This window comes from Acanthochromis polyacanthus, chromosome 7 (assembly GCF_021347895.1).
Source record: "Acanthochromis polyacanthus isolate Apoly-LR-REF ecotype Palm Island chromosome 7, KAUST_Apoly_ChrSc, whole genome shotgun sequence".
NCBI classification, from domain to species: Eukaryota; Metazoa; Chordata; class Actinopteri; family Pomacentridae; genus Acanthochromis; species Acanthochromis polyacanthus.
In genome coordinates, this window is record NC_067119.1 from 37,829,133 (window position 1) to 37,846,766 (window position 17,634).

A 17,634-nucleotide genomic window follows, 5' to 3' on the forward strand; every position below is an offset into this window, starting at 1 on the left:
CAGTTGGCAAGGCTCTGTCTTTGCTGTCTGCCAAAGCGTCTTTGTCTCCGAGTTTGAATACTAATACAACCCCACCTGCTTTGCACACACAGAGAGATGGATTCACGCACACAGCTGTCACAGATTGAAATCAGTGTGTGTGTAACTGTCTGAAACGCATCAACAGCATGCCTGGCTGCTCTCCATGCTCCAGCAGTTCATCGTCTACAACATGAAAAGGAAAATCTTTCTTCTCCTCTGTGCAGACTGTAATGCTAATGAACTGCCACATCTTGTGACAGGACTTCCACATTCTACACACACTTTGTAACAAACACGCCCTACTTGTGGGAAACTAGTCATGTTATTAAGAAGAATCTGTCAGAGCAACCACACTCCTTTTTCTCTGGAATGGAGGTCAACTTGAAATTCTTACATTTCTCAAAATTGTGTTTTTACATTTCTCATTTGTATGTGTGCTATGAGAAAGTTGAGAGAAATATCAAATTTTTATGACAGATATTGCAATTTGATTTCTCAATCCATTTTTTACAGTCAAGCTTTACTGTGCAACAGTTTTAATAACCCTGACACAACAATTTAAACCCTGAGTCTGAAGGTTCATAACGTTCATCCTGAATTTCAGCTTTTGCAATCTGCTAATTGCAACATTTCAACATGCAAATTCAGTTGATCAAGTGCCTAAGTGATCTGCACTCACATCACAGATGCCATACCATATGCCCTGACTTTGTTGGAATTCTGAGACCTGATTGATGCAGACCATTCTGAAGTGCTACAGAGAGCATAGGAGCACATCACACCGTTCTTCTTATGGCTGGAAGAGGCCCTACACTTACATTCCTGTTTGAAGGTGAAGTATTCTGTGAGGTGCCGGCACTCGTGGTTCCCACGCAGGAGGAAGAGTGTGGTGGGGTGGTTGATCTTGAGCGACCAGAGGTAGAGAACACACTGTTAGGACAGACAGAGCGAGGGAGAACACATAAAAAGTCAGAAGTGTGACAATTACAACATTTAGCGTTGATTGATAAATGACAGAGAAAAGCAGCCAATGGTCCCAACAGACATGCTGGAACCAGAGAATGATTGGAGCTTTAGCCTGAAAAATAACCCAATCAAATCAGTATAATTGCTCATAGGTTGTCTGCCAGTCAACTTATTGATTAATCACTTAATCATTTCAGTTTAATCACATAAATGGCCACCAGTAACAATCTGGCAAGCACAACACCATCTCCCAATAGGAAAAGCCAATTCAAGTAAAATCTGCAGGTGAAGAAAATTAATTCCGGACTTGTGGATAAGTGGTATGAACCTGCTACACGTATCAGACACTGACACATACATACTCCTGTAGGCCCAGCCATCCACAACAAATCTAACAAAGAGCATGAGACTTGAAGGTCTTGTTGGATTCAATGTTTGCTCTGCAGACAGCACAACTTGTTGTACAGCTGCACTCTGCACATAATAATAAAAGACCATCAAGTAGCAGTAGCCACATACTTTTCTCCTCTTTATCTTTTATGTTTTAGTCTCACCTTGATCAAGTGGCCTTGATCAGGACAAGTTAACTACTATTTATGCTTCATCTTGCAGCAGCAGTCTACAGATGATTTTATTCAAATGGAACCAGTAGAAATTCACGTCAATTGTGCCAGGCTGCAAACACACCTACAAGTAACTATGGCGTGCAAAAATGGGAAAACACACACACACACGCACACACACACACAATCCAAATCAACTTGCTTCTTCTTGAGTACTCAGAGAAGACACTGTTGAATAGCCACCATTTGTCATGCTGAGCCCCTTGTTTTAACATGCACCAGCCATGGAGGTAAGAATATGGTGCCAGGGCAACCACAGCCAGCAGGTGTGCATTCACAGTAAAGAAACAGGAGACAACTACCTTATCTTATTCCCTTCCATTGTTGAGAGGAATACTGAAGCGTGAAGTATAGGTAAATGTGTAGATGGGGCTGTGACTTGATCTCCTCTGCGCGGAGGTGGAGAGAGGGACATGGCTTGGAGAGGCTGGAAGCTGACATGGGTTTTAATGAGAGCCCTCTGCACTCTTTTAGCCAGCCACTCTGTATCAGAGCCTGGAGTGGGGGAGGAAGACAAAGGAAACGGCACAAAGCTTTGTGTGGCCGACATGAACACTGGCTACCTTCACCTCAAACCCAGATACACACACACTTCAGCCTGTGCCTGGTGTGTGCAGGGGCTGGGCTGCGAAGAGACAAGTCAGTGCACCGACACACTCTCTTGGATCAAAGAGAATTCACTAAGTAGATAAAGAAAAGCACACAGAATAAAACGGATTGTTCACATTCACTGAATTTAGACTCTGACAAATTGCTGGCCAGCAATGGCACAAGACAGTGAATCTTTTAGTTGCCTTGGTAACCACATCCTGATATCCATTTTGCTCTGTCTGTCTTATGTGCTCTTGAAGTGAGCTCTGTGGCCTTTGAAATGAACAGAACTTTCAGTGCTGCTAGTGAGAGAAAACAGCTATAAATGCGGAGCTGTAAGACTTTTGTATTGTTTTGTAGTTTATACATTTATCACTAGTTGTCTGGCTACAGTCGTGACTTTTGCCTGAGAGTGACATATATCTTAACCAAGTGACAGCTGTTCATTATTGATTATGTTTTGTCAGTTATTTTCTCCATTAATTCATTAATAGTTTTTAGGGTCCAACCGATTTATCAGCCAGCCGATAAAATTGGTCAACTATAGCCCTTTCCAAAATAATCATCTTCGGCTGGAGTTTTGACAATTAAAAGCCAATATATTTTTAATTTTTTCATTAAACAGTGAATGCTTTTGAATGGTGTTGCACTATTTGTCCAATACATGGAGCTCTGACTTCATTCAGTCCTCAGTAACATACAGGAGTAAGCTGCAGTCAGGCAACATTACAGGAGTGGGCTGAGCCGACAGGTGAGTTTATAACCACGTTGTGACAATGGGAACATGTCTCCTGTTTCAGTTTAACTCTCTTCATCATGACGAGTGATGCATGCTTTGTTGCGTGGGTCATGCTAAAGTTGTGCTAACCTAGCTTAAGTTACTCCCTGTTTGTTTATGTTAGCAATAACAGTTACGCAAACCTAGCCATAGGGTTAGTTAACAGCTTAAAAGCCAGTAAGTAACTGCAGAAATAAAGCAAATGTACAAAACATTGTGTATAGTGTTTCCTCTTTGGTTGCCAACATGAGACAAAGCCTGTCCTCCTCTGCTCATAATGTTAGCAACAGGAAAGCGGCAACTGGCGGGGACTAGCATCTTTGACATCAGCAGCAGAGCTTCTATCATCCTCAGCACTGTCATCAGATTGAGACTGGGTTGCATTTTTTTTAAAAAACCTAGACAGCTTAGCCTGATTTTAAGCTGTTTGGCATCAACATCTGACCATCTATGGTTTTAACACTTGCTGGGAATGTTGCAAGTAGTCGTCAGATCCAGCAATGGTATCTTCATTGTCTCACAGATCAACTCAGTGTGTATGGGAAGGTTGCTGAAACAGGCAGCTGAGAAGATATGAGAAACTAGTGTGACTGAAAATGACAGCAAGTCGGGGTACATTGACACTAATCTGAAGCTTAAATTAAACAACTGCACATATAAATTGGGTTAGTAAAATGAATAAAATATTTTGTCTTTGTTTTCCTTTGGTTTTTATTGGGAGGCGGATGGGTAAACACCACATGCCATTAAAGTTAATCCAATGTCAGGCACTCCTTAAAAAATTAACCAGACAGGATATTCACAGGCCAAACAACTGGTCCCTTTGGGCAGCATTCTTAGTTATATTAGGATAATTGCTTGACTACAAATTATGTAAGTGTACAATGAGTGTCCTATTTCTTCTAATTAGCTGATCCATGCTCGATCTGCCACAGTGCTGACAGCAGGATGAACACTCCTCTCTGATCACAACTGTGCTTCAGCTCCTCCTCCGGGGTGGACGAGCTCTACAGTGACACTGATAAGCGCTGTGGCTCAGACAAGTTAAACAGTTTTTCAAGTGGCATTGAGATCAACCACCTCCTTTGGGTTGGGAGTGCTTCAAGAGTCACTTTTCAGTGGAAATAAGTGGGAAAACAATCTCAGTGGCAATTTTTGCTGTCTTTGGTGGAGATAAAACTACCTACTTCACCATCAGTCTCATATTCCTTATTCTGTTTCAATCCCCGCTTTTCATCTTTGACATTTCACCCACATCAATGTACTATCGAGTGTCCATCAAAAAGCTCCACAGGGAGGTCAAAGTGTTAGTATACTGCTTTGTTAACTCTCACACAGAGACCACTAAACTCCATCTTTGTTGAAAAAATGTTAAAACACTTGAAGAGAAAAATCAGGACTGCGTAACCGCTCAAAGGAAAAAAAAATCGAAACTCTTATCTACCTTTCATACCAGCGACATCAAAAGAATACATTTCCCTTTATCAAATTTCTAAAAAGACTACTCTATCCATTGCTGGACTCAGTGTGGTCAGACGTTTCTTAGTCCTTAACCCAGAGATGTCAAACTCAGTTCCTGGAGGGCCACTATCCTGCATGTTTTAGATGTTTCCCTCTTCCAACACACCTGATTCAAATAATCATCAAGCTCAGCAGAAGCCTGATAACGAGCCTGATCATTTGAATCAGGTGTGTTGGAAGAGGGAAACATCTAAAACATGCAGGATAGTGGCCCTCCAGGAATGGAGTTTGACACCTCTGCCTTAACCCCCAACACAGCTGTCTCCTACAACTGTGAGATAACTTTTGGATTGTAAGCTCAATATTGATTTGTGGCAACTCTTTAGTGTACACTACAAGGCCTCCATGTTTCATAACAAGTGCTAGAAATATCAGACTAAGTTCTTTAAACTTGCAGGAACAAATTGAGAAAGATGAAGTATTCTCATGTTGAGTCATGTTCAATAAAGAAGACACTGTTATTACTGTTCTCACTGTGAGTCACAATAAATGACACTAAAGCTTGAGATTCACACTACTCCCACAAAGTACCCTCATTTTTTCTAGTTTAAGACTCTTTCATTGCCATCTGGTACAACTTCTGCTGACTTTTTTGTGAGCATCAGTCCGAACAGTTTTCAAAGAACATGTAAATGGCTGGCTAACTAATTTCAACAATTTGTCTACTCGAGAGCAGAAAGACTTTTTTTCATGTAACATATGCAAATCATGACTAAAGCACAATTATTGGGAATATACATTTTTTAAACAATGAAACTGGGTCACCATTGTAACTGCAAAGAATCCGAACCCTCAACAGTCTCAACCCTCCAATCAGGAACCTCAGTAAGAAAACTGTCATGTAGTTTGTGCAGTCAGACTGCTGCTCCATGTTCAAATCCTTCATCTTATTTTTAACTGGTGCAATAAGTATCCATGAACTGCCTTTTGAAGGTGCCACTGAAATAGAACTTCACACAGCAAAACCCATTTAGCCATCAAGCACTACAGTAAGATTTGAAACCAGCACTGCCGTAATATTCTCACTACAGGTAACTATCTTGACAAGTCAATATGGGACACACCATCACTATCCAGTTAGTTTTCATTACATCAAGTCCTTTCAGATTGGCATGCAGCCGGTGGTCCAACTTCACATGCGCTACACTACCAGGCAGCGTCAGAAGCCAACAACACACTGACGAGGAGCCAGTTTACAGTAAGAGCTGACATTATGACAGCTTAACCCGAAGATAGGTTAAATATATCCGATGTCACCCATCACATACCAATGCCAAAGAGCTGAATCATGAAGATAAACCATAAAACCAATTTCTGCTCTAATGGAAATGTAATCAATTAAGCAATGGAACAGTGAATACTCCAATTCCACTTTTTGGAAAAAAAACTGCCAATGGGTAAAATCATATTTTAATACTGACACACTCAGAGTCAACAAATGGATGGTGATCAGCACAGTGAAATCAGCATAAGTGAACAAAATTTAAACCTTTTTGTGACAACTGAGAGCAAAATATTAACTGCTTAGCTAATATTAATTGCTTAGTTCACAACAGAAATCAAATGGCTTTTATACAGTGTGACGGTAAATTCATCCATCCATTCTCTATACACCACTTTATCCTCACTAGGGTCGTGGGGGTGCTGGAGCCTATCCCAGCTGACTTAGGGTGAAGGCAGGGGACACCTGGACAGGTCACCAGTCTGTCACAGGGCTACATATACAGACAAACAATCACACTCACATTCACACCTACAGACAATATAGAATCACCAATTAACCTCAGCATATTTTTGGACTGTGGGAGGAAGCCGGAGTGCCCGGAGAAAACCCACACATGCACAGGGAGAACATGCAAACTCCATGCAGAAAGATCTCGGGAAAGCGAGGACGCGAACCAGGGATCTTTTAGCTGCCAGGTGACGGTGCTAACCACCACGTCACTGTGCAGCCCATGGTAAAAGCAGTCTTTAACAAATTAATAAAACATAATATCACAACTTACCTCAATACTGAAGTATCCTCGATCTACGTAGTCACCGAGGAAGAGATAGCGTGTGTTACTGGGTGATCCTCCCACTTCAAACAACTTCATAAGGTCAAAGAACTGTCCATGGACATCACCACATACTGCCAAAAGACAAACACAAATCACTTTCAGAAAAATCAAACATGGAAACATCCAAATAGCCAAACGGAAGCCTATGCATTTATTAAACTTGCAGATTACCAGGCAGATTGCACATTAACATTTCGTTCAATTCTTCAAATCAGTAATTGAATCCAAATTTAATCCGCATACAATCCATTATGTCAATTTTCTACAAGGTTAATCATGGAAAACACAAGAAATGCATATTAAATGCCTTCAATACTGACAGTTTTCCGTGTTTTAAAAGTGCTTCCTAACCCTGATGATGTGTGACATCTATAATAACAGCAAGGACATTAAAAATGCTGACCATGGCAGTGTGAGTCTAATTCAGATCGAATGATTCAACTGATGCGTTTTGCAGGAACCTCCAGAGCAATTTTATTTGGCTTTTTCAAATTAATTCTACGCATCAATTGAGTTAATTGATGTAACAAATGAATTTTATACCTGCCCCTCATATTCACTGGGAACACCACATCAGCATGGCAAATACTTTGTGTATTTGCATTATAACAGCTGACTTCAGAATATTTCTCAGTCCTATTAAAGCCCATTAAGCAGTTAGCGTTCTCATATTACCGCTTCTAACATGCAACTGTGAGCTTTACAGGCTGTACTGGCTGCTCTAATCAATCATATAACCAAGATATTTTATCACACGCTATTTTGGCTTGAATTAAAGCTTTATGTGAGAAAACCTGAGAAATAAAGGATCATATTTTTTAACAGCTGGTTGAAAGGTCAGCTAAGAAGGAGCAGATATTTTCATGGACAATTGAGTTGACTCTGAAAGCCTATAAGCCCCTTTGATCTGGCACAGGAGTCAGTGTACACCAGCTGCCAGTATGCAGAAACAGCACTGCAATGGAATAAGGTTGAAGTAGGTGCTGTGTTTACTCATTATTTCGACACTTTCTCTGATGTCTGTAAGTGACAAATACGGTGGTCCCTCGTCATATCGCAGTTCACTTGTAGCCTGCCTGCCTGCCAGCCAGCTGCCACCAGACACACACAAGGAAGAGCAGATACTGAGCAAGATAGTTATCTGTAGTTTACTTTAGCACTCGCGAGTACCCGACACAGTGCAAGATTGCTGTGAAGGTGGAGACATGCTGCGGTGGTGTATTTGTGACAATTTAAAAAAAAAAAGAAAGAAAGAAATTTAAAGAAGCAGCGGCTGGGATTTTAGCAGCTTCTGCAGAACGAATGTAGAGGAAACCTTGGTCTATTCATCGATTCCGTCATCTACCAACATTTATCTGAATTGAAAAACTTTGCTTATTGTGTCAAATATTGTCATTTGAAAAAAAATGGAATTAATCGTGACTAATTAATTACAACGCCACTACTTAATTAGATTAATTTTTTCATGACCTCCCACCACTAATTAAGATATGTGAAACAGAAACATACAGAGCAAATTCAAAAACGTTTTGTGATGGACTTTGTGTTATTCTACACTTTGACATCAAGATTTATATTCTTACCACAAATGTGTATCATGTCCAAATATCGGTTTTCGGACTCCTTGCTTGCTAATAATAAGTATTGACCTTGATAAAAAACACATGGTTGAACCTCGATAGTCTCTTTGGGCTCCTGGTGGGTATCTGCCAGCCTACCTGTTATAGGTGCCTCCACCTCCAACATGCACTTCTCTTGACGGAGAATGTTTGCCCCATCATTGATGATCCTGAGAGCCACGTCTTCTTCCACCCTTCCCTCCTTGACAAGATGGGTGCGGAGCAACTCAGCATTGGGCTTGCCATCTTCAAATAGCTCTTTTATAGTCAGTTTGTGTTGTGGAGGGTATGGGACAGCTATAGTGAAAAGAGCAACATGTTAAGATAAGATAAGACAAGATAATAGAAGAACTGAAGGAGAGAGATGTGAGGTGTGAGCCACAACTTGTGCAAAAATGTATGCTGCTCTCTAGAGTCATAATTCTGTCACATTTAACATAGACATGATGATACACATATTTTTTATTAGACGTTAGGTTCAGTGTGACTAACATATCCTGAGAATATCATTATCTCTCATGAATAAAGACAAATCCGTTTAGAAATCATACAATAATGACAATCTATTTGACCAGTGAACTTGCTGCAGAATCATTGTGTTTTTTATGTTTTCTTCTTCATCAATGTGATCCAGTCATAGATGTCTTACATCCATGGGCACATTACAGACAGGAAGTGCTAACAACTTCATACTTTTAATGGTGCTATCTTTCCAAACATAGACTTAAAAACAGGCCTCAAACTGAGCACACAACAAACTAAAGTAACTGATTACCCAGCAACATAATATGGCTGTTCTCATTTGCCAAAGCCTCAAAAATGTGGCAATTTTAAAAGTGATAAGGCTTGAAATTTGACCGCTTCTCTTGTCAATTTACTAGAGATTTGTGTTGGAAACCAGGGCTTTATTGTTACCACTCACAGATTCGACTGGCATGCCATTCAGCTAATTTTGATGGCTTGTTCAAGTTGAAAAACTCAACATATGGAAGAGACAACTGAAGTGCTGCTGTGAAAGAAAAGACGTCACTTTCCTAGTACCAGTAATATATATGGACATATAACCTCAGAGCAAACTGTCAAGGAGAAGAAATACATTGCATCTCAGGCTGCATTTACTTAAGCTGCAATCATGAGAGGTGATATCTGCATTGACTGAGCCAAGATGAAGCTGGTGGCACAGGAAGAGGGCCGCATACACCTACATGATAATGTAGACAGACAGACAGACAGACAGACAGACAGACAGACAGACAGACAGACAGACAGACAGACAGACAGACAGACAGACAGACAGACAGACAGACAGACAGACAGACAGACAGACAGACAGACAGACAGACAGACAGACAGACAGACGCCTTGTGCCTCACTTGACCCACCCTTTCTCAGTAAGCTGCTCCATACCACCTACACAATCTTTTTACCATCCTCATAAAAGGTCACTGCTTTTGAGGCGGAGACCTGAGAGCTTCATGATCAAAACACAGCTAAGAAATGTATCACAGTTGAGGCAGTTACAAACTGTGGACCCATGAACGACACACTAAATGAAGACAACTATTCCATACTTGAAAAGATAAACAGTGTCTTTTATGACATGTAATTAGGAAAGTAATGTTTAATCCAATTCTCTAGAATGGGATCTTAATGGAGGAAACTATATCAAGTATTAATTCATGAAAAGTTGTGCAACTCTGAGTTTTAAAAAGGTGTTCACTGAGGAGATTAGTACTCTAACATTGGCAGCAACTTCATTAGTTCAAAAAGCTCCAGGAGCAGATAGTTGCCGACTAATCTGCACTTATTCAAAACAATAGTAGAATGTGGTCCAAGCACTCTCACTCCCAGGGCCTGTGAGGTAAAAGGGATTACTGCAATATCCCTAATAACAGGCCAGGCACACACAAAATGCATGATGCCACCAATCAAGCATGGTGTAAAGCTAGTCTGTTACACCATGCTGTGGAACACCACGGTGCAAACACTGCATAAGAGTTAGAAAAATTTGTCTTTCAACAGCTAAAAATGTGAGCACAAAAAACAGGGGTAACCTTGCATATTGCACAGTTCTAGTGATGTGTTCATCCTGGACTTGTGAGAACATCCACATCCACCTGCAAGTCAGTCAACAGGACACACTGTGCCATAAAAATCAATATCAGCTTGTGCAGATCAGTACTACTTGTGCGATAAATCAGTGCCAGCGAAAGAGAGAGAGAGAGAGAAAGAGAGGCATTCTGAGAATGTTGTCACACCCACACAGAGCAAATCAAAGTGCAATATGAAAAGAGCATTAATGGGTTTTTACTGTGGGCGCATTTACCAATCAGTGATGCAGAGTCTGAGTGCAGAGGAAGCAAAATGTATTTGTCGCATAGGTTTATGTCGCAGTCTGTATTTTGAGAAACATACAAGCTGATCCAATTAGGGTTTTTAGAGCCAAAGCAACATATTGAAAATATGTGACATGCTGCTTTTTATTGCAGGTGCAACAGAGCAAAGGCTGTGAATATGGAATTGTAGGTGGTTTTCAATTCTGAGCAAGAGGAAGAAGTAACTGATTGTGGTTAGGCCACAGACCGACACAGTCTAGCCTACAGTGCAAAAGCTATAGCACAGCTCCAACTTGGCTCGCCTGTGCTGAGGACAAGCTGTCATGCGTTGACCAGTGTGGTATAAATAAACAGTAAGTGCTCCCAGGCCTACAAGGCATGGCCGCGAAGAGAGCTGTAAGCTGAGGTACGAGCCTTAAGAACAGATTAGGTAAAGCCTCTATTAGCAAGGGCTTCCAGATTCAGGGGCTGTATACTTAAAAGCTCTGCCACACTGAAGGTAGGTTCCTGCACAAACAAAACAGGCTCTGCAAAAAAGATGAAGACTCAGAATGGGGAACACCATGAGCACGAGGCAACTAGACCGTGAAACATTTCAGGCAATAGCCGTGTTGACCAAATTTGCAAGCATTTGCCTGGAGGGTGGCAGCAATTACCCACGTTGGACAATAATAACTGGTCTGAATGTCAACAAACTGAAAACTTCTTCCAGGTCAACAGGAATAAACTTTCTGCTCCCCAATAATAACAACAACAACAACAGTAATAAATTCTGGGCTGATTTGCCTGGACAAGTCTCTTCAAACAGCTACAACTGAATGTGGCTGTCAGTAAGCAGCATCCATCAGTTCAAACAGACTACACTGTGCAGTGAAAGAACAGACAATGGTGCAGACAAAAGTGAAGCAACCCAATAAAGAGAAATGTGTTGTTCAAAATAATAAGTTAATAATATAATAATGAGCTGACACTGCCCTGAGACTGGCATCTTATTAAGAGACTGCCTGGCCTAATTAACATTAATGTTTGATGAACTCTTCAAAACCACACACACACAGTAGGCCACTGCTGCACTGCGTCAACACCCGCAGTCTGGCATGACAACAAACGAGTCAAGAAACAAAGACACTACTATCTACCATCCTGCCCACTGAGGATAACGTTTTGAACAGTGATATGAGCCAGCGTCTAGAATATGTTTGCAATTGTTTCAAAATCAACACAATAGAGGAGGATTGAATTACAAAGATACGGCTGGGCAGCGATGAATGGAGCGGACTGTGGCTGGATGAATCATGAAGTCCACTTCAGATTGCTCTAATTATCAGTGAATACGTTACCCTTGCAAGCTAAATAGCCAGGCGTGGGGTTTATTTGCCGTGTCAATCTGTCAATCACATGGGGTGGTAGTGGCATACATTCACCCTCTGGCCTCTTTATGATTTGATTTCAGACGCATGGGGACAGCTTTAACACATGGCAACAATCCAGTTCAATTTCTGTCAAAGATGACATGAATCTTTTTTCACTTTAAGGAGGCACGACTTCAAAACCCAAATGAAGCCAAGTCTTGTCTTGAGTAAGGTCATACACCTATTAGTCTACAATTTATTCAGCCTGGGGAGAAAAAATCTGATTTAATGACCCAATGATTGAGCTACCAGGCCAAAGGTAATATCCAGCAATGAATGAGCTTAACTACTGACTTACACAACCAGAGCAGCATTAGACTTGCACAGTCTCCGGGTTAAGCCCTCTTACAGTCACCGGTTACGCAGCAAACCCCAAACCTGTGGTGACATTTTACAATGTTAATCTAGAAATCTGTACTCCAAAAAAACTGACAGCGAGAATGACTACAAATGTGTGACTTTTCAGCACTAGTTTGTCAAAAGAAAAGCTGTCGTTACTCCAGTCTACATTACTTCTTTCTCTTTTCTTCCCAGTCACACTGCCATTCTCTCTCTCTCCATCGTGTAGCTGGCCATGTTGGGAACATCACTGGGGAGATTCTTTCCACAATTAACTCACTCTCTCCCTGCTGGCTCACACTTCAGCATTCCAGTCCCCTGGCAGGACACTCTCCCAGTGCCCTTGCAGACAGACAGTGATGCAGGCTGTAAGTTATAGTACTGGTGGCGGAGGTGATGGAGCTACCTCAGACTTGGCTGGGCCTGTCTCAAGGAGACACAACAAATGGTGCCCTGACTGCCCAAACGAGCGATGGCAAACTCAGTGCAAAGGAATCCATCTTGTCAAGGTCTGCTGGTAACCTGAGCAGACTTTGAGCATTTCCATGAGTGAGCAATGACCCCATGATGTTACAATGCATTGATCCTAAATATAAAGGAGGCTGGTGGGGGCAGCTATATACACTACACATACCAGTGGACAACTATCATGTCGTTTAGAAATCACAGCCTGAAATTATGATGCCCTAATTCATGCTCATCCACAGACACCTGAGCATCCCCTCATCACACTGCATCTCACTATAACAGTAAAAATGAGGATTACCACACAGTTAACTGTTGTTACATACTCAGATATGGCTGCGGATTTGGCTGCTATGATAGCAAACATCTGCTGCATGTCTTTTAGGGTGGTAAGTATTTAAACAAAGTTTGTTTGTTTTTTAAGCCACAAGTGGTTTTCAGTGCATCAGCTACCAGCCAAATCATTTACACTTCTTGCACAGTAATCTCTCAACACTGACTCACCTTTTATCAGCCGTTCCGTTGTAGACTGTTTCTCCTGTTTGTCGTTTTCCTTCCCTGACATCTTCGCTTCGACTGGAGGCTAATTTGGAGGTTCAAATTTTGCACAGCTCTCAGTCCAGCTCGCCCACAGACAAGCTAACACATAAGTGTGTCCGTCACCCCCGTCTTGACTTTCGGTCGGGGTCAGAGGCACTACTTTTATGTTTGCTCTTTCTAACAAACAGTGAAGATTAGTGAGCGGAGGAGGTCCAGCCCTTGCTGGGGTCTGACTTGCTAATAACCTAGCTAGCTTGCGGCAACATTAATGCTAGCGAATAATTAAAGCACAAAGTAGTAATTTTGACACAACTGTAGAAATGTGGTTGAAAAAAACAGGAATTCATTTGCTGTGCGATAGTTGTCAAGTACAGTAAATAATACCTGGATGTCACCCAGAGGGAGGCTGCCGTTAGCAGCTAATCCGATTTAGTTACTCTTTTTCAGCTAGTTAGCCAGCTAACATCTTAACGTATTGGCAAACCGGCGGACAGACAAAGACAGCAGCGGAACACTGGCGTCTCATCTTCTAAGTGCAGGTCAGTTATTGTAGGAAAATATGACGGCGGCAAGACGTTGAATCGTGACTACTAGTGTGTAAAAACAGCGCGAGTCCTTTCAAGATGCAGACAGCGTCTTGACAGTATATCCTCCTCCTCGGATTAAACTCTAATCTGACAGTGAGTGAGGAGCAGCGGCGGATTTCCTACAACATGGTGGAGCCGATGTGACGTGACTATGGAAACGAACACGTGGGCTGGAGGTGCGTTCAAAAACACCAAGCTCCTGTCTGACCTGCTGCTGCTTGCCAGGCAAAGTTAAAGGGCTCTAACTCTGAAGTTACATGTTCGTTGTATTTTTGTGGTACATTTAGAGCAGGGTTGTCAAACGTGGGTCCTGCGGGTCAAAACGGCCCGCCAGAGGGTCCAACCCGACCCGCCAGATGACTTTGTAAAGTGTAAAAGTTACAGAGAAGACATTAAATGCAAATTGTAAATTAGTAAAACTATAAATCTAAAATAATTTCTAGACCTTGACAAGTTGTTTTGATCATAAAGTAAAACACTGGATTCCTCATTTTTGTTTTGTGGCTTTGCGTCCATTTTTGTAATATTTTCTCTTGTTTTTGGTCCTTTTTGGCTGACTTTTGTGGTATGTGTCACGTTTTTGTCATTTTGTTTCATGGATTTGTCATTTTTTTTGTCTCGTTTGTATATTTTTTGTAACTTTTTTGTCAATTTTTTTGTCACTTTTTTGTTTCTCATTTTTTGACATTTTGTTTCTTGCGTTTGTTGTGTATCATTTTTGTAAAATTTTACCTTGTTTTTTATTGTTTTTTGGTGTAACTTTTATGGTTTTCATCACGTTTTTGTTGTTTTGTTTCTCATTTTTGTTGTATGTTTCCTTTTGTCTCGCTTGTGTTTTTTATCTCATTTTTGTCATTTTGTGTTTTGTTTCATTCATTGATTTGTGTATTGTTTTTGTTGTTTTGTTTCACAATTGTGTCATTTTTTTGGCTCATTTGTCCTTTTTTTATGTCACTGTAACTTTTTTGTCCAATTTTTGACATTTTTTAAAATTTTGTTTCATGTCATTTTTCTCATTTTTTTTTGTCATTTTGTTTATCGCTTTTGTTGTTTGGGTGTCATTTATGTCATATTTTGTCTTGTTTTTGTTTTTTGTCTTTTTAATATAAAATACTATATCATTTAATTTCAGCTGTGACTAAATGTTGTGTTCTTTTGAAGACACTGTGATCTGGAAGTTGGAATGTATAAATGATAAACTGAGGCTGAATGCTGCTAAAATTGAACTTATTTTTCTTAAGAAATTTCAGGTTGTTCATGATGTTTTGTAGAAAGATCACTTCTTAAATGCGAGCATTTTCAGAATATGCTTTATTTGCATGAAAACAAAGGAAAAATTTGGAGTTGTGGTTATTTATTTATTTATTATTTAGGTTATTGAGCTGTGATTTTACTGGTCCGGTCCACTGGAGATCAGATTGGGTTGAATGTGGAACCTCAACTAGAAAGAGTTTGACACCTCCGATTTAGAGGTAAGGGTCATCCCAGAATTGGAATATAATATAATATAATATAATAGAATAGAATAGAATAGGATCACTTTATTCATCAATTGTTTATTCATTCAATTGTCAGGGTTCTAATCTGTTTAATGTTGAATTGAATAGCCTGACTGCTGATGGCAAGAAAGATTTCCTAAATCTTTCAGTCCCGCAGCAGGAAAGTGGAGGACATTTTAAATAAAATACTAAAACATGTAATTGTTGTGTAAATGTGCTTGTCCCAAGACCAAATTTCAAAAAAATAGTAGAAAAGAATATTTGAAAATATTTTTTAAAATATCACATAAGTCGGGAGTTCCCCCTAAAATGCCGATTTTCTCTTGTTCCACCCCGCCGAGGTCCAAACTGAATCTCAAATAAAACAACTGAAAAGAAATTTAAATCTCCTTTATTGTTTTTTTTTTTTTCACTGACGTCTCTGGTAACTGTGGGAACATTTTTTAACCAACATGATGTGAACAATGAATCCCATGATATGCTGGATTTAACATCATCAGTTTTCCTAAAGAATGGGTAGAGTAAAGCTATGGCCTCTCTTCTATTTTTCATAACATTGTCAACCTTGGTTGAATATCCCACTTTACCTCATGTAGCCCTGTTATGCATATTATCAGGAAACGCCAATTTTTTAAAATTTATTTTTAACTTTTTTCAGTTAGTGAATTGGTCCTCCAGCAGTAACAGCTAGCTAAATATCTAGCTTCCATTCCTGAGAAAAAGCTAACATTAGCATGGATTAGGTAGTGTGATTAGAGTGGGTGGGGGTAACATTGATGTGTAAGCTGAGCCAATGAAGCCTTTGATAGTTTATTACCTATTATTGTTGAATATGTAGTAGACAATTGAAAAAGAGAAGGCTTATTTTTCAAAATTTTGAACCCCAAATGTTCTCCAATTCTGGAATGACCCGTACAACATCAAACGTGTTAAGACATGAATACGTTTATGTCTGCCACACCTCAACACAGAATGGTGATTCTGTTATATTTACATGAAAAATATTGTTCAGACAAAAGTTAGAAGCCATATAAAGCTCTGGTCTCACATACTGGTCCCGGTGTCAGCTGCTATCCAGTCAACTGTTTTTCCATGCACTTTTATTCAGGGTTGCAGAGAGAGTCTTCTTCCTGAAGGCAGTGGAGATAGCAGTTGCATGTACAGCTACAGACACAACAACAACCCATTTGGAAGAGGGTTATAACAAGGACTTTATCGTGAAAGGAACCATCTTTGCTGTATTTTGAGATCAAAACTGAACATCACATTCTTGGACATGAGGAACTTGCTTTGATTTAGTGAAAAGGAGAACAATATGGTATGTTTAATGTTCCCTGTAGCTATCTAAACTGTTTGTGAATTCTTTGTCATTTTCCAAACGGTGTTTGAATTTTTCATGAGTTTTCCTGTTTCTCAACTCAGTCTGATATACAGTATATAAAACACAAATCATGTTTAAATCAGATTTCGTTGGACTGATTGAAAAAAAATTAGATAGCTGAAAATTAAGAAAAAAAATAAAAAATACAACACACCCATTCTGTAAAAGTCTCCTTTGAGTTAGGCATGCCTTTGAAATCTGTCCGCCTCTCAGTCCACCCAACACAACCAATGGTAAAGTTTGTTACAGACTACGCACATACTCACAGAACTGGAGTTATAGCTTCACCCAGTATACACACGTGGACAAAATTGTTGGTACCCCTCAGTTAAAGAAGGAAAAACCCACAATTCTCTCTGAAATCACTTGAAACTCACAAAAGTAACAATAAATAAAAATTTATTGAAAATTAAATAATCAAAAACAGCCATTACTTTTGAATTGTTGATTAACATAATTATTTAAAAAAACAAACTAATGAAACAGGCCTGGACAAAAATGATGGTACCTCTATAAAAGATTGAAAACTATTTGACCAGAGTGACATGATTAACTCAGGTGTGTCATTTAATTGACATCACAGGTGTTTCCAAACTCATAATCAGTCAGTCTGCCTATTTAAAGGGAGACAAGTAGTCACCCTGCTGTTTGGTGAAAAGGTGTGTACCACACTGAACATGGACAACAGAAAGCGAAGGAGAGAGTTGTCCCAGGACATCCGAAAAAAAATTATAGACAAACATCTTAAAGGTAAAGGCTATAAGACCATCTCTAAACAGCTTGAAGTTCCTGTGACAACAGTGGCTCATATTATTCAGAAGTTCAAGACCCACGGGACAGTAGCCAACCTCCCTGGACGTGGCCGCAAGAGGAAAATTGATGACAAATTGAAGAGA

General features: G+C 40.1%; 1 protein-coding gene across 3 annotated transcripts in view; it reads right to left on the reverse strand.

Moving 5' to 3' along the window:
- Positions 1-13,960, reverse strand: part of ppp3cca (protein phosphatase 3, catalytic subunit, gamma isozyme, a) — a 38,989-nt gene extending 25,029 nt beyond the window's left edge. For 2 of the 3 annotated variants that reach the window (XM_022217887.2, XM_022217885.2), the window contains exons 1-4: positions 13,236-13,960; positions 8,279-8,476; positions 6,507-6,631; positions 840-951 (exon numbers count right to left, since the gene is read on the reverse strand). In XM_022217887.2, the coding sequence (XP_022073579.1) occupies positions 840-951; positions 6,507-6,631; positions 8,279-8,476; positions 13,236-13,296 (496 nt within the window). In that variant the 5' untranslated portion in view covers positions 13,297-13,960. The remainder of the gene's footprint in view (positions 1-839; positions 952-6,506; positions 6,632-8,278; positions 8,477-13,235) is intronic. The other variant, XM_022217886.2, reaches the window with a different exon arrangement.
- Positions 13,961-17,634: the final 3,674 nt, after the last annotated feature.